The following is a 23,581-nucleotide window of genomic DNA, read 5'->3' as shown; positions in this document are numbered from 1 at the left end:
ACTTACATTGTCTACATTGAGGCGCTGGTAGGCGGGAGGGCGAGGGCGCGGCGGCGCGGGCGAGGTGCGGCGGCGCGCACCCCCGCCCGTGAATATCATCGGCGGCCGCGCATGCCGCCGCTGTCAACGTCGCACACGCACTACGGACGAACCGCGTCCGCACACCGCGCTCCTCTCGCAACCGCGTATTTATAAACGAAATTCCTTGCGCGCTATTCACGGCCGGATACAACTTTTTACACGACTTTCAGCACTTACGACGTACGAAACACTGAAGGGGCAAGCTCCTGGATTGTCTGCGGATTCCGTGACTCAACCGCGCTCGCCCTCCAAAAGTATCATACAAATTCACTAAAATAAATTCATACTGAAGACGAATCAACGATAGAAAACGTATTTTTAGTTGAATACGATGTTTATTGCATTAAATATTCCGACAATAGACGACGGAACATCGGGAAAGTGTTTTTAAAACGTTCGCTCGACTCATTGCGGCGAGAAAACATCAAAGACGCGTTTATTGAATTAAAATTAGACGAGGCGCTTTTACACTGATGTTTTATTTTGACTTTATTTTTATCTTGATGAAACTGTTTTCAATTCAAATCAATTTAATTGATTGGTAGGTGCTATAACCTGAAATTTTAAGGAATTGGAAATAACGATAAATCTAAATATACTTATATAGAAGACATAAATACATACATTAAAATATATAGCATTATATAATTTAGCATTACTATTTGAATGAATGGTAATTAACCATTGATTTATTAATTATCATTGTATTTGTCTATCTCACTACCCAATTGATAAATATTATACTAATGAAGTTCAACAAACTTAACACTTTACACCTTTATGATAAAAGAAGACAGGAACATAGATTACTAATAATATTTTATTTATATAATGATTATAAACATTAAAATATCTATACGTATTCAACAAATTTAAGTCATTTAAAATGCGTTAAAGTAAGCATATCTGTAAATTCATGGCTGTAAATGTATATCAAACCTGGCATTTTACCAGACGGAATTGTACGGAAATAATTGCTTCGAAAATGCTTTAAGTACATATTATTATAATTAAATATGTTTGTTGTGTTAGCACGTTTTTGAGACATCCAGTGATTTATTTATTAACTAGCTTTCCACCCGCAGCTTCGCCCGCGCAGTAAAGAAAAACTCGCATAGTTCCCGTTCCCGTGGGATTTCCGGGATAAAACCTATCCTATTTCCCGGAGTAAAAAGTAGCCTATGTCCTTTCTCGGGTATCAAAATATATCTATACCAAATTTGGTTCAGTAGTTAAGGCGTGATTGAGTAACAGACAGACAGACAGAGTTACTTTCGCATTTATAATATTAGCACAGTATTACAATATAGGAAATAATATTGTAATACTGTGATATTAGTATGGATTACACTTTATTGCAATACAATCATTAAATTATAAGAAACAATAAAAAGAAAATATGAATTTTTTAATGAATTGTTTATTTATTATTATCAACCAGAGAAAATCTCTAAGTAAAGAATTACCTTTAATGATTAGGTAATTCTTTACTTTTTATAATATACTTATAAGTGCTTATAAGTATATTATATTATAGGCAGCCCTTGGCTGCAAAAAAAAAAAGCGTGGTTATGAGCCTAGTAGTATAGTTGTTTTAGGTATATTTTGTTAGAGCTAGCGCGCAAGAGCATCTTTTGTCTCTATCTTTGCAGAGACAAAAGTTGCTTTTGCGCGATAGCCCTTATGAGACCGAAGCCGGCAAAGTTTAGGGAAAATTTTCTGTTTTTTAATGTAAATATTTATAATATAGTGTTGTGGTGAGTAGTGATTTTTTCTCCCTCCATCAAAATTAACATTAACATTTTATTTTATAATTATTCAGTCTACTGGCGTTTTTGTATATGTGCCAATGACAGACTATAGTTGTTGTTCCATTAACAAAGATGTAACCTAAAGTTAGTAGACAACACTTGTGTTAGATTGTAAGAGATTTAGTGGAAATAAAAAGATATAAATCTAGACTTTTTAGGTTTATTCAATCATTATTGAGAAAATTATGTACACAAGTATTTGGTGTTCAGCTCGGACACAATAATTTACACAGCAAAATTTTGGAATGTGTTAATAAAAATTACAATTTTACTTTCAGTAAATGTTATATTTCAAAAAAATTACACTTTCTCAGTTAGATTTATAATGTTAAATATCTTTCCTAATATTACAGAAATCATCACGCTAACCGTTGATAGTATGTACCCTAATACTTCATAAATTTTTGAACTCATTCTGTCTCTTTTCTCGTTGGCATCACATACACTTTGAATAAAATCACTGTATCAATACATCTTGGCATTGTCTTTTTGGGGATGTTTCGTCTTCGACTGGTTCTTTTCGTTTTAGTGCTTTTGATTCCTTTTCTTCAACACTTTCAGTGGCTTCTTCATTTTCAGTCTTATCTTTAGAGTCTGCTTCGAGTCTGCCGTCTGGTTTATCTTGGTTTATTTTATTTGCGGCATCTTCATCACTGTCGTCGTCGTGACCATCATCGTTTCCATCATCGTGTCCGTCATCTTGAATGTAATCATCATCATCAACAGATTTGCCTTCATCAACATCGATTTCGTCGTGCCTTTGGTTTTTGTCGTCTTTGCTATTTGATATTCGTTTACTCCGCGCGATGCGGGCTAGTAGGGCTCTATGTAATTGTGCTATATCACCGGGTGCTCCCTGGAATGAAATGACAAAAAATTATTACTCGGGCCCCAGAATCACAGACACAATAGAAAATCTATTGTGTCGTGGACCGATCGGGCCGCTCGGGGCTCAATGGGTTAACTACGTCATTTTGAAACTTCTTAACATTTTCGAAAAAAATGATATAAAATATTTTCTGTGGACACAATAGCAAAATTAAGAAATGGTTTTTCTTGCACAAATAATGAAATGTCCATTGACCAGCCTGCTGCCTGGTGGATTATGAACAGTGTCCCTGCAGTTGTAGAAGCCCCGCGCAGTTGGTGATGCGCAGTGACTTGCTGACGTCACTCACCATGATGAGGAACAGCTTGATCTGCAGCTGCGCGTCGGCGGCGGTGATGCGCAGCGACTTGGCGCCGGCCCGCTCGACCACCATGTCGGGCCACAGCTTGGTGTTGAGCACGACGCGCAGCGAGCCGGCCACGCGCGCCACGAGCCGCGCGCCGCCGCACGCCGCGTCGTTGAGCCGCAGCACGCCGCGCCCGCGCTCCCGCCAGCTGCCGCTCTCCCACGCGAACAGCCGGCACGATATCTGCGCAAAACACGTTTATTCAGTAACGGCAGTATAAAATCTTATTTTCAGCAGCCCATAAATATGAGTTCATTCTCATTTTTTGCGCTCTTACCTCTGAACTTTTGACTGGGTTCTTTTAATATATCAAAAAATTTGAATCAAAAAAGGAAAAGGTTTTTGTTAAAAACAATAATTTACAATTTGGCGTTAAATTGGTTAACAATAACAAAAAAATAATTAACAGAGCATACGTTTTTTTATTTAATATTTTGCACACCTTACGCTTCCAGAGTATTACTGAAAAATTGCATCTTGATAGTCTTATTTGGTTTGCAGTAAAATGATAACTATGAGTTACATCAAAGGTATGAATAAAATAAAAGGTACTCCATATGTATACTTTTCAACTTGTAGCAAAACATAGGTGCACACATATTTATAATAAACATGCGTGTGTTTTTGTAATGCATTTATATTTCCATTTAATTAAGTGACATTATCATATAAAAATATATGTCACTGCGTTGAAATGGGATATTAAATTTGTAATAGATAACATATTTTATTAGCTTATACGTACGACTACCGCACAACGAACGCAAGACGAGCGGCTCCGCGGACAAACTTTTGATTATTTCACAATCGTCAACGGAAGCGTGCGCATGATTTGTGAATAACGAGGTGAATTTGTCTTATACTATTTATGACCTATATTACAACAACTTCAAGCTACAATTTTTTCATAACATTGCCATTGAAATTTAACATTATCACAACATTTAAAGTTTTTACATATAAATGAATGAATGAAAGCATTATATGTAATTGTACATAGCAAAACAAAAAATAACATTAAGTAAAATATACATAAATTGCACAATAGGCGACATATTTATCTTTGATACAACAAAATCAATTGTAGGCTATAATATGAGTCCGGATAAATTTTAGGTACATATTTACTATTTAACAATATAACCTATATCAAAACTTAGTGTGACAAAGAAGTTCTAACAATTTTACAACTGCTTTAATACATCCAATTGCATAGTAGTAGTACAGCCATCAGTAAGAAAAGTCTCAAGACGTAAGTTAAACAATCTTTTAGTACCTGCAATACATTTTTTTTTTTGTTCAAATTAGTTGAAAATGAATTCTCAAAATACATTTATTCTTTAAATACCTGTAATACATTAACTTCGTCCTCTTCACCGGTCATAGTACAGTTGGAGGTGGGCGGCGGCGGTCGCGCGTGCGATCGCTCGTACTCTGCCGCCGCCGCCGCTAGGCTCTCTGTTCGAGATTCGCTTGGGCCCGGTTCGTCCTGTTGGGAAAATGTATATAGTTTAATCTATACTAATATTATACAGCTGAAGAGTTTGTTTGTTTGAACGCACTTATCTCAATAACTCCTGGTCTGATTTGAAAAATTATTTCAATCTTAGTTAGCCCATTTATCGAGGAAGACTATTAGGATATATATAATTACACTAAGACCAACAGGGACGGAGCCATGCGGGTGAAACCGCAGCTAGTGAGTAATAAAGTAAGTGCTAGCTGCTACATTATAACAAATCAGATTAACAAAAATATATCTATTTATTTATATAAAAGGAAAAAATGTATTTGAACTACAATACTTATTACTCAAGAACAACTGATTGGATTTGAATGATTTTTGCTTTGTTTGTTTCAGCCTGTGTAAGGATTATAAGTGTTAAGAATTATTGAATGTGTTGTATTGGTGTATTGTATTAGCCTGTTGTGTCCCAATGCTGAGCAATGGCCTCCCCAAAGCGCTTCCATGAATCACGATCTTGTACTATTGTAGAGCAGTCTCTATTAAATTGGTCCAGTTCATCCATCATCTTTTCTTCTTATCCCAAAATAAAAGGCCCGATTTGACAGTTTTCAATATGCCCATGAATTTCTCAATTTTTTACCAATAAAAATGTTCTGAATGTTTCAAGAAGCTAAGCTAAGCTGGGATATATTAAATTATAAATATCAGTATTATAAACTAACCTGATGATTTTCCAGAACTGTGGCTGCCGCAGTTGTGAACAATAAATTTGCTGTGCCATTTGAAGAACTGTGTTCTGCGGGACTTGCATCTCCATTATTCACAGATTCTTTCATCACCACCCGTTCACTTAAATTCTGTCCAAAGACAAATCCGGTTGAAGATGTGCTCGTCGCAGCACCCACTGGTGCGGGCACCGTTGTGTTGGTCCTAGGTGTAACATTAGCAGATCCAAGGGGAACAAACTTAGGCGTCTCAACACCTTCCTCTGTTTCTTGTAACCTAGTTTCGTTAGTACTGTCGGCTTCATTTTCTTTCTCTTTTTTCTTTTCAGGGCTGAGATCATCTGTGGTTACTTTACTAAATGGGTTACTGGCAGGTTTCAATTGCGACGGGCGTAAGAGTGATCCTGGAATGAAGATAGTATTGTTCAAATTGAATGCATTCTAAACAATTTAAGACAAGTATAAACAATGCCAAGTTTATATCATACTAGCTTTCCACCCACGGCATTGCCCGCGCAGTCAAAGAAAAACCCGTTCCCGTGGGATTTCCGGGATAAAACCTATCCTATTTCCTTTCTCGGGTATCAAAATATCTCTATGCCAAATTTCATGCAAATTGGTTCAGTAGTTAAGGCGTGATTGAGTAACAGACAGACAGACAGAGTTACTTTCGCATTTATAATATTATATTAGTATGGATTATGTTGCTTGTTAAATTTAAACTTGCAATATTTGTTATTTGTTTTTCCCTATAATAAAACAAGTTGACTAATTATTGTGAAAGGATATCAGATACAACAAACATAAATAAAGATGGTTCATGGTTGGTATCACTTGTTAAACTACTCTTGAGAAAAAAGTATACTGTTTCCTTATTTTACTGATTTAAAAATAAAATAATATACTTGTTTCATACAGAAATGAGCTATTATATACATTGAGTACATACTATGCTAACATTTTGATAAACAAATGTACTCATTGGTTTTTCTTCAAATTATTTTCAAAAACATGCATAATAAACATTGAAAGGGTGGAATTTACCGATATCTTTGTTATGATCTTTATGTACATTCAATATTGTAAATTCAAAACAATATACCTACCTAGTAATCACAGAAATATACTTGATACTCATCATTAATTTGCTATAGTTTATTTATTGCAGATCCATTTGTTAGTAAAAAATAAAAACCTATGTATTAATGCTTTGTAACACAAAACACAAGTTTAAAATTGGTCAACTCATGTGTGATTAATATTGCTTTTATAAATTTGCACATAAATAAAACATGATTCTTCATGCTAGTTCCTAAATTATTTTGTGCTGGATTTAGTACATATACTTCTTATTAGGCTTATGTCTTATTTTATACAGTATAATATATGCGGTTTGTTTATAATATAAGCGATAAGTACACAACTTTAGTAAACACGACTTTAACATAAATCACCTGCTTCCCAATAGTATTTTCCAAGAGGCTCTCCTCTTGCATTTTTTATTATGAGCACACATTTGTGTATCTATTTACACATATTTCATTTATCTATAATATACTAGCTTACCACCCGCGGCTTCGCCCGCTTTCTCTAAAACGATTTGAGTTTTAAACTATCCTATCTCTCAAGTTGGATCGAACTGCACATGGTGTGCGAATATTATTATAATCGGTTAAGTGGTTTAGGAGTCCATTGAGGACAAACATTGTGACACGAGATTTATATATATTAAGAATAATCCATCTCAATAGAAAAGTCAAGTAACGAATGGTAGGACTTAATAACTTTAATTTTACTCACCAAAAGGATTATTTCCCTTGTTAGAACTAGCAGCAAATCCGGATGCACCAAAACCTCCCAATTTAGGTTTTGCCAGGACAATTCGGGACTGAGTGCCATTGTAAATATCCTCAGATGGTTTTCCTGTAATAGTTTTAGTGACAAAATTTATTTATTCAGACTACATATCAATTGGTGTAACTGTAAACACCCAGATATTTAATATAATTAAAGATAAAACATGTTTGAATTTAAATGCAATTTAATCGCGTTACATTACATTACATTCGATGATATGTCATTATCATTTCAGGTACCTATAAATGTTAATGTTTAGATTACTTTCAAAGTGGAAATAATTATTTCCAGGAGCATACGAGAACACTTTGATATTGTAATTCAAGCATTCACTTAAAATATGAGATATTTTAACAATATAGGACTAAACAGAAATTGAATTTATGAGTAGAAGTTCCAAAAAAAAGCGAAGGTAATGCATTGTCAACATAAATGTGGTTATAAATCATACTTGGAAACATTTTATGTAACTCTTTTATTCAATTCTTTAAATAAACAAGTTATTTTATTAAACAGTATATATAAAAAGTGTTATTCGATTACCTTCTACTGAATAAACTAAAAAGATTTTTACCATACCTTGCTTAGCATCTGCCATTGTCGCACGACGCAAACAGCAAACTTGCACGGAATAGTGACGTTATCAACTTAAAATTAACTTAAAAAAACCGATTATTATCGGTACTCTCACTAGGATATTAATAATATGTTTTTCAACCACAGTTTTCAACATTTAAATCAGATATTCAACCACAGTATTCAACACATTCAACACTTTTATTAATTATGTAGTCGTATCAGTTACTGTTAATTCAAACAAATTGATAATCTAACTGAAGTAATAACATTTATGTATTACGTATTAAATTATCTGATTTGAGTGTGGCAAAATAAAATAAACCGTTTTTAAAGGAGGGTGAAAGTTTGTGTAAGTTCAAAGCGTTAGTTGTAAAATTGTAAACGCCCGTAGGTAAGTAGTGGTAAGTAGGAACCTTTTAGAGCGGCTTGTTTTTTCGTTTGTAGGTGTAGGTAGATTATAGATATTGCGATAGTGTGCAAGTGAGAGCACCGACATTTTTAGATTTCTTTATATAATAAACCGGGGTATAATATATTGTATAAAATAGAGCTATCAATTCGATGTGTAGTTATATTAAAATATGTTAATAATATTGTTAGAATATTATTCTATGATACACGTCATGAATAAGTTATTAACCGACTTCAAAAAAAGGAGGAGGTTATCAATTCGGCCGGTATATTTTTTTTTTTTTATTTTTTTTTTAATGTTTGTACACCGACTACTCCGAGGTTTCTGAACCGATGTGATTCTTTTTTTGTTCGATGTTGGATGGTGTCGAATTGGTCCCATAAAAATTTTATTCGGATAGGCCCAGTAGTTTTTATTTTATGAGCATTTTTGTCTGTATTTGTAAATGTTGTAAGTGCAAGTTTGAAGTCGGTTGTTTTTAACGCAGTTATGGCACTTGTGATAACTATAATATAATATGTATTCTTGATATGTATATGTATTTGTCCACCGATATCCAAAAATATTTGGTTGGGTACTTTGTGTAAAAGAGGGTAAAATATACCTATAGCACTACTGTTCAGCCCTTAGATCATTAAGTTCAGCCTGCGGTTTTGCCCGCGTAGTCAAAAGAAAACTTAATTAGAAGTTAGAAGATTGAATAGTCACAGCGTAAAAACATACACAGTACCAATTTCCACTTAAATTGGTTTAGTTGTCTAAACATAAACTCTCGCCTAAGCGCGAAGAAGAGAGAGATAAACAGACAGATAGAGTTACTTCTTCGCATTTTTTAAACCTTCGCACGTCCTACGCACGTTATTCGCGCGTAACTAAATCTGTATTTTATAGTAGGACGCGTGAGAGAAAGCTAAATTTACAAGAAAAAAATCATCAGAATTGAGTTTGGTTTGGGTATTCTATTAGTCTAAATAAATATATCGAGTTGGTTTTATGCTCCATGGAGGATTCCAAGTCAAAAGGGAATCGTAAACGTGTATGGCTTAAATTACTCTAATCTATAACAACCGTGTGTCACTGTGAATTAAGTAAAAATATTCCACTCTAAATGTCAATGTCAATCTTATTCGTTGTCAATTCTATCAATTTCATTCATCGTCTCGCTTTTTGATTTTGTTGTATTTTAAATAAAAAGTTATATGATGTATCAATTTCTTATTTATATCTTGATTTAGCCAATAAATGGTTCAATTATTACAAGTTGATTTTATATAATCTTTTAAATTTTTGCACTTCTTCTGTTTACCATTTATCCAGGAAGTAAATAAAAAACTGCGATCGTCTAACTTCTGATTTAAATCTCGTGTGCGGAAGATATTACAGGTTATAAGTGATACATGAAAAAATATGTAAAAGTTCAACTAAAGCAAGTGCTTAATATAAGTGATTTTTTTGTCAAATTATTAATAAAAAAATATAAAGGAAAGCTCTTTCTAAAACTTCGGCCAACATTACAGCAGGTATGTACCTAAACTCAATATTCTTATCACTAGTTTTTTTTTCACATAATCATAATTATTGTTCTAATCTCTCAGACATTCAAATCAGACAATCCAGAAAAATTTAAGTAACAGAAACTTATGTGACATACACATATAATTCTCACATTACTTAACATATGATTGCATAAATTATATAAATGGTTCAAACTGAATCATCCAACCGTATTTTCATAATATATTATGTAGGTACTATACAGATCATATAAAACTAAAAAGAAAGTGAAAATTTTAATAGTGGTGAAAAAAGAGAGATATGATTAGCAAAAACAGATAAATTATATTTTAATGTATCAGACTGCTATTTGATTTATATATCATATGGAATGTATTACTTCTTATCTGAATCTTTTCATTTGTAAATCACAACAACTTAATTAATATTATTATCATCTATGCATGTTTTCTCTATCAAAAGCTGGAGTTAATTATTTTAAACAGTTTATTAGAAAACTAGCTTACCGCCCGCGGCTTCACCCGCTTTCTCTAAAACCTAATAAATTATATACTAAAGCCTTCCTCGTGAATCACTCTATCTATTAAAAAACCGCATCAAAATCCGTTGCGAAGTTTTAAAGATTTAAGCATACAAAGGGACATAGGGACAGAGAAAGCGACTTTGTTTTTAACCGACTTCAAAAAAAAAGGAGGAGGTTATCAATTCGGCCGGTATATTTTTTTTTTTTTTTTTTTTTTTTTTATGTATGTACACCGATTACTCCGAGGTTTCTGAACCGATTTACGTGATTCTTTTTTTGTTCGATGCGGGATGGTGTCGAATTGGTCCCATAAAAATTTTATTCGGCTAGGCCTAGTAGTTTTTATTTTATGAGCATTTTTGTCTGTACTCGATGACTTAATTTCAATGTAGCAAGTAACTTTGATTCACTTCCCGGTAACCGATTGAGCTGAAATTTTGTATACGAATGTAAATTGGATAGCGATGAAACATTATTATGACATGGAGCTGATCTGATGATGGAATCGGAAGGTGGCCATAGGAACTCAGTAATATATTGACTCAACTTTATCGAGTTTGGGCTCGTTTGATTCGTGTTGAAAAATACACTAAAAAGTATTAAATAAAAATAACTGCGTTAAAAACAACCGACTTCAAAAACGGAAAAGTAAGAAATAAAAAAGATTTGATATTATTAATTACTACATATTATTTTTATGTGCTATTTATTAAATAGGTTTGAAGTCGGTGCCAAACACTAAGCACTTAGTATTAAGCCCATGCACCGACATCAAACCTTTTTAGTAAATAGCACATAAAAATAATATGTAGTAATTAATAATATCAAATCTTTTTTATTTCTTACTTTTCCGTTTTTGAAGTCGGTTGTTTTTAACGCAGTTATTTTTATATACTATGTAGTGAAGTCAATATAGGTACAAATTTAAACAAAACAAATATTGCATCACTATTGAATATGGCTTTGAAAATTCTTTAACAATTTTGATACAAAAAAATTTCCATGAATTTGAAACTTGTTTCACAATGATAAGATTTGATCACTGATTATTTATTGAAACAATAAATACTTTTAGATATACATACCTAATAGTTATATGTATGTACAAAAATTGAATGGAAAAGTTTTAATAAATATTCTTAGCAAATATTATTGCTAAATATAAATGATATCAGCAATTTGATAAAAATTGATCGGCATTGATTACTTAATTACACATATTTAATTATTATTTATGAAATCTTAGTATCCTACTATTTTTTAAGTATTTGATTAGTATATGACAACAGAAATCACATGTTTTGTCTATCATCAAATTTTGGTGGTCGGCAATGAAAATTTTATTATACATATTATGTTTTATTTATAATCTGTTTCTGATTTTGAAGTACAATTGGAGAGTTGTTGAGCTGTTTTTATCCATATTCTATGCATGAATAAACTTACCAACAAAGTTTATTAAAAATATCATCTAATAATAACTAAAACAACCTAGTTAAAACGCTTCCATGAATTTAACCTGTTTTGCAAAATATATCATTTACTTATTTTCTATCTCATATTGTGTCATGTTTGTTAAATCTTAATTCACTCCAATTAGTTTCTTTTGCTATTAATCAATTATAAATTTAGCCATATAGGGTGTTGAGCAATAAGATTGTATTCATAACAAAAACAATTCTACATAGAGAAATGATAATAATATTTTTTTATTACCTAAGTCATTCTTACGTACTCAATATACAGGTATTTGATGACATTAAAGATATGAAAAATATTCTGTTTTGCTGAGTCATTTTGGTCGAAAATCAAACAGCGGTCTGTCGCGCTAACACACGCACGCAAGTCGCACCGGCCGCGGCGTCCGCGTCTTCCGCTGAAAACCGCGTAAAATATATCGACAAAATTATTTATTCACTTATTAGTTTATTACTATGTACTACCTTTTCCTATTGAAGTGGCGTTCTTGGTCATAGAATAAACTAAGATTTCATTAATTCAAAATAAATATTTTTTATCACTATTTCAGTTTGCTTGTGTAGTGTGTAGTGTAAAGTGTAAAAGTGAGTGTTTAGTGAAAATAGTGTTGATACTTTCTGGATGCATATAAAAAATATAAAGTCTGTTATATACAGCGCGAATACCATGACGCGATCTGTGTCATTTGACGGTAAATATTCAAACTGTTTTTGAATTCACTTGACCTGCGGGCTGCGAATTAATACGAGCAGTTTGGAATGCGTAAAGTTGTAATAGTTAGGAGAAAAAAATAACTGAACCCTTTAAGGATTTATTATCTAAGCCTAAATTTTTATACCTATTATATATAAAATATTATGTTTATTATGTTTATTATAAAATAATTTCCTCATTGGATATTTTTAAATATAAGTGACCTAGGTTTATCTTAAAGTGCTGACTAGACAAACTTACTACATATAATATGCCCTAATTGTGTCCTTTTTATGATTTCTCATCCCTGAAGCACTTCAGATTATTCATACTGGATTGACATGGATTAGACTTATATTTTTCCATAAAAAACACCGATTTGTCTAAAACAACTTATAAATTACTAGAGGTCCGTCCCGGCTTCGCCCGTGGTACATATTTCGCAATAAAAGGTAGCCTATGTCCTTTCTCGGGTATCAAAATATCTCCATACCAAATTTCATGCAAATTGGTTCAGTAGTTTAGGCGTGATTGAGTAACAGACAGACAGACAGAGTTACTTTCGCATTTATAATATTATATAGTATGGATTATACCTTCCTCGAGAATGTCTTTATGCCAATACCCATTAAAAAAACCGCATCAAAATCCGTTGGGTAGTTTTAAAGTTTAAACATAGGGACAGACAGACAGCAGGAAGTGACTTTGTTTTGTACTAATTTTGTACTATGAATTAGTGTCGAATGCGGTAAAATCAATTCTTCGATGTCGTCTAGGCTATCATAGGTTTTATCGGCATTACCAAATTCGTCATTAAAATTTGCTGTCCATGTGATTAATAATTTTCGTGACGATAAAATTTTGCTAGACAATATGAAATGTTTTATTTTTATTATGTAAGCATGATGGTTCTTTCACAAAATAATAAATGCACCTTAAACACCTTAAACGTCGTGTCAAGCTGAATATAATTTTTATTGTTGGAAGTCTAATGAATTATGGAAAATTGATGAGCGACAATTTTATTGAATTACCTAGGTACGTTGAAATAAAATGTTTAAAGCGTATTTTCAATTTTGTCATCTCATGCACAAATACGTAGGTTTAGTGTTTTGTAATAAGATGAGGAAGAAACTTAGGGTAAATTCTGCTTTATATGTATTTATATTTTGGTTGTTAACTGGGGCTTAGGGCACTTAGGGCCAATTTTCTTTTCCACCGAACAAGACTATTAATTCATTCAGGCTTCCAATCTAACAATTTCGAAATAAGAAAGGTTAAAATCTAAAGAATTGCTCTAGAAATCGCTCGAATGTTTGATTCATCAACTTCATATTAGTTTTATGTAGATTGTAAATATTAGGTACTATTTAGTATTAATCTATAATAATTTTATATAACCTATTCCAAAGTTACTAGTTAAGTAAGTTAATACATATTGTAAATTGGAAATCCCACCTGACTAAAACTTATTTCTGAAACCTATTTATTTACGAGTGCAAATGAACTAATTTTGCGGTTATATTCATTAAGTTTTGTGACTTTAATCGTTATTCATTTGACGCTAAGATTGAGTTTGAATTAACTTTACAGTCTGAAAGATTTCCTTTCAATGCATGGGCGGCGGGCGTCTTTTTTTTGTTTTTTATCTAGTGCCACAGACCAAAGTTGAGTTAAAGTCAAGATTGAAATAACCATCCATTCCAAATAAAAGAGATAAAAAATATAAACAAATAAAGCATAATCACATATTCAATATTAATAACCAAATCTATATCAACCTTTGTACTAAGGAGGCGGTAAAATACACTTAGGTACTACCTACCTGAGAAATTTTTCTACGAAACATTATAAAATAAATCGAAGTTGGGACAGAAATAAGAAACTCTATGTACTAGATAGACTATTCCTTGCCATACTTATAATACAATAATATAAATACTCGAAAATATTCCAATAGTAATTGAATAAATATATTATAGTAGAACACACAACATCTATGATACATAGTTTGTTTTGAATCCGTTAGGCAAGAAAAATGATAGAAAGTAATAATCTAAAATTCTTCTCATAAAAAATTTACAAAAAAATGGGCAGTAACGCCCAAGTTCAAATTAAAGTAAAGTTCAGATATAAAAAGAAGATAATGATTTTTATCGTTGCGATAAAGAAGCATGTTATTAATTTCAGTACGTTATTATATGTTTGAATTTGTTTACCTTGCAGACGACATGGAGGTTGACGATATAGGGAAGAAAGGGAATCTATTAGACGAGATGCCGCCTTTTAACTGTGATATGATGACAGAGAGTACTTACGGAAGCAGTAAGGACATCGGTGATACTACTTTCTGTTTGGGGAATTATATACCAGATTTTATGAAGGTGAGCTTTTTATCTTTGATAATAATCTTTAGTTAATATCATAAGTGTAAAAGTGTGTTGTTTCACGTCGGAACGGAGTGATTTATAGTGGTGGTGTGTCTAAAGACAGGAGGCTAGAGCAAGCGACTGATATATGTATAGGCAACTTTTTACCGCGGTGAAACATCTCATTTCCCTGGTCATTGCCTTAGAATACGCGGGAAAAGCTGATAGTAACATATTTAATCCTTGCTCAATGAGGAACTTATATTTTATATTCCTAAAAGTTCGGGATTACTAATTATTAGGTATACTAAGCTAACAGCAATTACAGACAAACGACGATCCTTATCATTTCTCTGCGGGTTATCAAAAATAGGTTATCAAAAACTTGTAAAAATGTGTTAATTAAATTATTATCAATACTTTTAAATGAATATACTCCATTGAATGAGTCCCTCCAAGGGGGGTCTAGAGAGCGTGAGTTTAGTAACGTAAGATGTATCTTCGGAAACATGTCAAGAGTCCCTAGGTAATAAACATACTAAAACCCCGGGACACTAGGAGGAGCCCCGGAGTGGGGGGAGGAGGGGAAAGGGTCCATTTTTTTCATTTTTCGCTTAAATCTCAAAAACGGTACATGTTAGAGAAAAACTTTCAAGGAGAAGTTTTAAGGCCATAAAATTATCTACAAGTTGTACCTAAATAATTTTTTCCTATATCCTACCGTTTCTGAGTTACACGCAGTAAAAAATGATTTTGGCTCAAGCAATTTCCCCATACTACATACCCATGTTTATCACATCAATCGATCAAAAAATATTTCTTTCTTCCAAAAAACTCAAATGTGCAACTTGTGACCGGTACTGATAGATTGCTCTTAATTAGGTCTATCATTGATAAAATACCAGATTCCACCACGGAGGCGTTTACATCGTTTACATTGACATCAGCTTCTATCGCGGGCCTTGAGCGCGGGGACCGAATCGAGAAATTCCGTAACGAAAAAACCTCACGCTCCCCACTCCGACGGGCGGAGGTGTGGCTTGAAGGCATAACATGTATGGCATACTATGTAATAGCTTTACCGCCGAGAGTAAAGCTAGTCCCCGAGTGCCACACGTCGTTTTTTATAACATTACATTTATTCACATTTAAGTGCAGTGAGTTTGCAGCACAGTATCGACACAAGTTTAGAAGATCCTCCTGTAGTAAAGAGCAGCCACGTTGTACTTTGATCACTCTAAATATTTTCACATCATCCGCGTAAAGTAAGATATTACAGTGTCTAAACTGACAAATAACATCATTCATAAAGATATTGAACAGCAAAGGACCTAGGTGAGAACCTTGAGGTACTCCAGAAGTAACTGGAATGAAGAAAAAACAATGACCTTTTATATTAACAGCTTAGCTACGTTCTCTGAGGTATGGTACCTACATTGTTGATTGTTTACATTGTGTGACAAGGCAGCACAATGATCTCGTTCGGAGACGTCTTTTCGACTTAGCTTTTCAATGTACTCATGGAAAGCAGATAATCAGTTTTATTAACATTATCATGTTTACGATTTCTATTAAGGATAAACTGACACAGCTAAACATGATTATGATATCTCATAATACGATAAATTACAATGTCAACTACCCAGACGGTTATGTCACAATCTATGACGATCATGTAATGGCCAACCTACATAATGGGCAGTGTAGGGCGAGTAGGTAGAGGCAATCACGATTGTGTAGACTGTGTCTATCATGAAAGGCCGTCACTAGATTTTTCTTCATAATCGCCGTGATTGCGGCAAACGTCGATAATTTGTTGGGCCAATGTTGCCCATTGTGCAGAGGGCCCGTAATGATTCGAGATCCAACTCCCATTTCGTTCATCGTTGGATATTGCAAGTCATTGTTTAACTTTAAGGTCAAAAACCATTTTAAATATTATGTAACGCGCGAAATTCTATGTATGTTATTGTGCTGATGGATTACAGTATTACACACTTAGATTACACAATAATTTGTGTTATCGCCTGTATTGAAATATTTCTGATTAGATTCCCGTTTTGTGTTACGAATAAAAATATAAGAATACGAGTCTATTAGTAGTAGTTTATCACTCCGTTTTAAATTTTAAACAAAAAAATTGGAAGGGGTTATACAATGAAAATATAGCGTTTCAAAATGTTTCTTCAAATTAGAATTAATACAGCGAATGTAATTCCTCTTCAAATATACCTACATAATGTTCATAGAGACTAAATTGTGGAACATTAAAAAAACAGCACAAATCTTATTATTATTTTCGTATCTCGTCGGTGAGCCAAGGCCTTGTAATAAAACTAAAAGTGTGCTTTTATTTAACGTTGTGTTAAAAAGAAATCGTTGAATTGAGCTTCAGCCTTCAAGCTCTAGGGATTCCCCCGTCCCCGTGCTATCATAAATTCGGCTAGTTCCATAGTTATCATAAATTCAGCTAGTTCCATAGGGCGTATTCAGAAAGAAAGCTTGAAACTTATAAGCGCTTTTCAGCGCTTGTCAATGCTGGTTCGTTCTACACAAAGGAAGCAGGTTGAAGCAGACCAAAACAAATTTTATATGGCAGCGACCAGCGCTTGTTGAAGCTTGTCGGAACTTGTCGGCGCCGATCAGCGCTTATAGGCGCATGTTCATATATTTTCCTGCGCAGGTTACCAGCGCTGAGAAGCGCCGATAAGCGCTTATAAGCGCTTATAAGTTTCAAGCTTTCTTTCTGAATACGCCCATAGTTATCATAAATTCGGCTTGTTCCATAGTCATCATAAATTCAGCTAGTTCCATAGTTATCATAAATTCGGCTAGTTCCATAGTTATCATAAATTCGGCTAGTTCCATAGTTATCATAAATTCGGCTAGTTTCACGCATTCAATTCGTGAAATGACTACTTATATTATTGACAGGAAAATATTCGCCTGATAACGTTTTTAAAATGTATGATTTATAATGACATATAATATGGAATTGTAGCCATACGATTTATAGGTGATTATTTTGTTTAGAATTTTGCCTATAGCACGCTTTTTAATATCCTAATAATAATATCTTTATCTTTATTATTATATAAAAGAAAGACGTCAATAAATGCAACGATTTTAGATAAGATATAATGATTAACTTTTTTTATATATAATTTATTGGAAGGGTCAAGGATCAAGGGTTAATCACTATAAAAAGTAAAAACAAACAAATAGGGAAACTTTCTGATTTAATATTAAAATATATTATATTAATAGGAATAAAGTTGACTACCAATGTCTAAATTGTGTTGAATAATACGAATACAGTTTCAATAATTTTATTTACATAGCAAGATAAGCGAGTTGTGTTGTTAACGAATGATTTACAAAACGCAAGCTATCATGACAAAGCACATTTGCTAAGCCACGTATGGCGGTGTTACTTTTAGTTTCATAATATGCATTGTTTTTTTTTATTACCTGCTGATAGGATCTGAAACGTTCCAAGGTTAAAAGGAAAAATTAATTATTTTTATCAGATTTTTTCGGGAACGTAGAGTGTGTCTGTATTCGGTGTTATGTAATTTATCTTGTATTCTAATACAGATTGTTTAGAAGTATTAAGTAAATATAGAATGAACACACAAAATCAAAGAACGAAAGTTTGTTTGATTGTCCGTTTGTCTGTCTTTCTTGCCCGTCGCAATGGAGCGATTTATGTAATCCAACGGTGATAGAATATTTGGAAACGATTCTGTTGTTCCTGTGATTTGCGCTTTCAAATAAACAAATAATATTTTCAGCTATATATGATTACTACAGAGTACAGATATGGGTCATATTGTGTTTTTTTTTTTAATATTATATTACTGTAGATATAGGTCATGTTATACTATGAAATTATATTTATTTGATTAGCAATAATTTATAACATTTATCGATAAGACTGTAATCATAAGTGTGATCAATCAATTCATTAATTGTTTTGTAATTGGATTTAATAATTGGATCAGACTATCCAACTGTTTTATATTACATATTAAAAAAGTACGATTATAATAATATTAGGGATGTAACGATACCGATACCGATATGTCGGCTGATATATCGGTATCGCTGATTATAAAACAACCGATATCGAAATCAAACAATTCAAAAAACCGCGCTCAATGAACGATGCGGGAGGTCGCCCGCGCGTGGGCACTTTGTTTTCTGAAAAAACTCTATCAATATTAAACTTTGATTACTGATTGTATGTGTATTATTTAAAGTTTAACTGTCTTTGTAAAATAATAATACTAAAATAAATGTTTAGCTTGTTTTTTGATTTGGCATTTTTATTTAAAAGAATACGATTTACAGTTGAGTCTCTGTTAAATGTTAGTAACTTTTATGCATAATTCACTATTTATTTTTCTACCAAGCAATCGATATCGGCATTGGTATCGGTATCGCTGATTTTTTACTACAAATATCGGTATTCGATATCGTATCGGCGAAATCATGTATCGGTTACATCACTAAATAATATATTAACCTATGTGATGAAATCTTATTAGAAATAATTAGTTTTTTTGTTTTTACTCATATTTTGTTAAATTGGTCCATAAACCTTCTTTCAGTTATTGGATTCAGTAAAAAATATACTAGTAATAAAAAAAAGTAATAATTCCAGACATATAAGATTATAGTATATTATTCTTATCGGATTGCATAAAAATAAATTACTAAGATTCTTTTAATTCATTTACGATTTGAACTATTCGCATACGTACTTACATAATGCATGCCTGCATACTGGGTACCTCCACGTTTGCATATTATAAATTATAATGCCTGTTTTACATAATGACAAGATAATACAATTCTTTAGAAAAACTCGTAAGTAATCTTTTTATGCTATTATCTCAATTATCCAGCTAGCTAGCCAGCTAAAGTATCTCAAACGCACAAACTTTATGCAAGTGCAATGAATGGCAATTCTTAGTGTAACTGTTGTATTTATATTAGGGACAACCAACCGATAATCTATTGGCTAATTTAAATCAAATAATTAAAAAGCCGACAAGGAACTTATTATCGCTCTTTGAAACTTACATACTTTTGAAGACCAAGAAAATTTTGAATTCTTCTCACTTAATAAATTAATAAACTTCTCACTTAATAAAATTTGCTTCTCACTTAACTCTGTAAATACGTCCTTTAGTTTTTTCGTGAAAGAATAATAAACATCCATCAATACTCACAAGTCACAAACATTCGCATTTATTATATTACGGTGAATTTACATCAAACGAACATAGAGCTAGAGAAAGAGTATTCTTTCGTGATCTCGAAAACTCGTACACTGAAAAAACGTGACGGCTATAAATAAACAAGTTGCTGCTATTTACAACCGAGTAACTTGCTTCGGAGGGAGCCTGCAAAGTTTGTGGCTAAAATTATACAAGTCAACTTTGTTAACGTATGTTGGTAATATAAACCCACTAAGCTGGTCAAAAAATACGTATTAAAGGTTTGTTGCTTTTAACCTATTCACTCAGTAAATATAACTTACCTACTTACTATAGTGAATCGCGTTACTCTGTTAACAATACCCAACGTGCTCTGTTGTTTTTAGCAAAGTTGTTTCGTAAAACTAGCTAAGTAACACGATAATGTTAATCATATTTATTGGGTAGGGACAGCCAATCTACTTTGTTACTTCTACTCAATTGAAAATTTGTATACGTAGCAAAGTTACTGGGTACTGTCAATCGCGTTCATTGGTTAACTATAACTAAATATACTCTGTTCTTTCTAGTCAATTAAGATTGGTATATTTAGCAAAGTTACTTTGTATTCTTAGGCGGGTTTATTAGGTAACCATAGCTAAAATACTTTGTTGCAAGTACTAATTCAAACGACACATATTAAGCTATATATTTTCAGTATAAGCTGACCTGTGAATGTTTGTAAAACCTATACAAGGTGTAACAGAAAGGGGATATACACATCCGAACAGGGCGTGATGCACTGATGAAACTGAACAACGTTTCCCAAGGAAAATGGGTCGAAAGATGAAAAAAAAAATTAAACCTCTCCATTATTTTCATCTTTTGACCTTATGTTCTTTGGGAAAATTGTTCAGTTTCATCAGTAGGTACATCACGCCCTGCTTAGATGTGTAACCCCTTTCTGTTACACCCTGTATGCAATGTGAAGTCAGCTCATACTGAAAATATTTACCTAGTTCGATATGTTGTCATTTGTACCATTATCAGTGCAGGGGGCAAAATTTTGGCATGTCGGAAAAAAAGCAAATGAAACGTTCATGTAGGAAAATAACACTCATTTTACCGACACACCAAAAACTTATAAGAAACTGAAAGAAAATTATGCACATTAATGAAATTAGCTTTATTCAGTACACGATACAATCATTTCAAGTAACATACTACTTACACTTAGATACTACTACTTTTAAAAATAGTACACAATTCACAATGTCAAGAAACAATAACTATTTTGTGTTTTAATTTTCACAATAACAGGGTTAAATATAAATCATGAGTAAACTTTTAAGGAATGACTCACACTACGAACCTGAACAACTTTAATTAGGTCTATACCTAATCCAAAGCCAAATCCAACATCGTAAAAGAAATATCAGCTGTTTCATATACAAAAGTGGAATTATCTACTCTGCCAAAATCTATGGAACAGCTGATTTTATTTCGCGATGTTGGAGTTTGTTCTATAATGAAAGTGGTTTAGGTTTGTTTACATAAAAACAAACAACCATTATGGTAATGTAAGCAAGTTACTACATCTAAATATTGTACTTATATGTATTTGATAAGTCAAAAGTTTAGGCAAAAACTATAGAATAAGTTAGGAGAATAAGTAATCTTTTTGATCTAATAATTTTATTACAACCCAACAAGTAAAACCGTTATTTTAAACATTTGAATTTATTCTCATTGAAACATAATTCACATTCGTCATCGGGAAAATGATCATAAATGCTAAAACTTAAACATTTTTTGCACCAAAAAAAAATTAAAGTACAATAAGCTCTTTACATATTATATGGGAACTATATCCTACCTAATGTAATTTACTAAAGTAATAGGTATTTAATAAAGTAATAAGTATATGACAATATCTTGCTTGATCAGAAGTAACTTACTAATTCACATATTTTTGGCTTGATTGTGGGGAAGCTTTCAGTGATATATGTATTGTCCTTTGGTTTTCACTGTTCTGTGGTTTTCACAATCTATTTCTAGCTGTAAAAAATAAAAAAAACCTAAGTAAATATTATACAAAAGTAATTAAACTAAAGCAGACAAAAAATTCAAAAAAACTGCACTCACCAGAAGATATCCTTTGGGTTTTTTAAGAGCCGCATATTCATTGTATTGAGGTATTGGAGCTTTAGTTAACTATTTTGCAGCAATTAGCTTCGTCTCTGTAGAGTCTTGCCACTTTAGTTCTACGGCTGTCCATGGCTGTTTTTGAGCCCTAATAGTTTGTCTTCTGCATCTTGCTCTTCTATAATAGTTTGATTAAAATTCAAAATGATGATGAAAAGTTTTTAATGTAAATTTGAATCTGCCTTGTAGGTGCTGAGGCGGCCGCGGCGCTTCAACAGACACGTTTGTCACTCGACTATGATTTGATAGAAATGGCTGACTTTGCGGGCTACGCAGCCAATTCCTTGTTTCATTTTTATCAAGTTACTCGGTCAAAAATAGTATTCGCTCCATTGTTAATTGCCGAGCTGTGCTTATCTCCCAATAGATAAGTTACTTGTTTGTTTTTAAGTAAGAAACACGGTTATATGCATCATAGAAAGTTATTTAATTTTAGCCAAATAATATTATGTCTAAATTTAAATGATTTACTTGTCATTCAATCATTATGTAAGCTTGTTTATTTTTAACCGAACTCTGTGTAAATAGTAGCCAACTATGGTTAAGTCTAAAATTAAATAACTTGCTTATCATTAAATAATAACGTAAGCTTGTCTATTTTGAACCTAATTCGGTAAAGGTAATATTGACCGAGTCGGTAATTTTGAAATAAATAAGTACTTTGTTAATAATAGCCAAGAATATTTAGCAATACTTGCTTGTATAATACTAGCAAAGCTTTAATGCATATTTTAAATATGTCTTAATTGAATGCAGCAGAATAATTTTTAACCGAGCTAAATTGGTACTTTGCTAAAGAAAATTTTTCTCAGTGTATTCAGTGTTGTTCAGTATTATAACATTACATAGAATATAGATCTTTTCGAATGCACTATTAAGAACGAAAGAATGCCCTACGCCTGTTTACACTAAAATAATTTGACATAGTGGGGTTAGAATGAGCATTCGATTGTTGAAGTTACGCACGCACCATTAGGAGAATGAGTTCAGAAAAAAACAATATTTTCTTCTTTATAAAAATTTCTAAACCAATTATACAGACGAGATAAACTATAAATTATAATCTGTGGTGTTTAAAAGATTTATAACCGACTAGCTGCTCCGCGCGGTTTCACCCCCGTGGCTCCACTCCTGTTGCCCGTAGCGTGATGAAATATAGCCTATAACCTTCCTCAATAAATGGGCTATCTAACACCGAAAGAATTTTTCAAATCGGACCTGTAGTTCCCGAGATTAGTGCGTTCAAACAAACAAACAAACAAACTCTTCAGTTTTATAATATTAGTATAGATATGTTAATTGCTACAGATGCTGTTCACGATGCGATCACACCACATGCTGACGGACGTCGTCCTGGAGGTGGGAAATGAATTGTTTCACGTACACAAAGTTGTGTTAGCAGCTGGCAGCCCTTATTTTAAGGTA

The 23,581-nt window shown here is 32.7% G+C and overlaps 3 protein-coding genes across 4 annotated transcripts in view; 1 reads left to right on the top strand and 2 right to left on the bottom strand.

Moving 5' to 3' along the window:
- LOC123692895 (putative protein kinase C delta type homolog) overlaps nt 1-239 on the bottom strand; it is a 37,504-nt gene extending 37,265 nt beyond the window's left edge. The window contains exon 1 of the mRNA XM_045637753.1: nt 7-239. Coding sequence (XP_045493709.1) covers nt 7-99 — 93 coding nt within the window. The 5' untranslated portion in view covers nt 100-239. The remainder of the gene's footprint in view (nt 1-6) is intronic.
- A 1,797-nt stretch (nt 240-2,036) lies between these two features.
- Nucleotides 2,037-7,887, bottom strand: LOC123692901 (ran-binding protein 3). The gene is made up of 6 exons (XM_045637762.1): nt 7,757-7,887; nt 7,121-7,243; nt 5,318-5,724; nt 4,476-4,616; nt 3,071-3,310; nt 2,037-2,748 (listed from the first exon to the last, which is right to left on the bottom strand). Exons 1-6 carry the CDS (start codon nt 7,773-7,775, stop codon nt 2,350-2,352), a joined length of 1,329 nt encoding a protein of 442 aa, XP_045493718.1. The 5' UTR covers nt 7,776-7,887; the 3' UTR covers nt 2,037-2,349.
- A 1,430-nt stretch (nt 7,888-9,317) lies between these two features.
- LOC123692897 (kelch-like ECH-associated protein 1B) overlaps nt 9,318-23,581 on the top strand; it is a 38,273-nt gene continuing 24,009 nt past the window's right edge. The window contains exons 1-3 of one of the 2 annotated variants that reach the window (XM_045637760.1): nt 9,318-9,688; nt 14,605-14,762; nt 23,465-23,578. In XM_045637760.1, the coding sequence (XP_045493716.1) occupies nt 14,610-14,762; nt 23,465-23,578 (267 nt within the window). In that variant the 5' untranslated portion in view covers nt 9,318-9,688; nt 14,605-14,609. Of the gene's footprint in view, nt 9,689-12,142; nt 12,377-14,604; nt 14,763-23,464; nt 23,579-23,581 lie in introns of those variants that run through there. The other variant, XM_045637759.1, reaches the window with a different exon arrangement.

This window comes from Colias croceus, chromosome 6, assembly GCF_905220415.1.
Source record: "Colias croceus chromosome 6, ilColCroc2.1".
Lineage (NCBI taxonomy): Eukaryota > Metazoa > Arthropoda > Insecta > Lepidoptera > Pieridae > Colias > Colias croceus.
The sequence above is the reverse complement of the archived record's forward strand: the minus strand, read 5'-3'. Positions and strand labels throughout refer to the sequence as shown.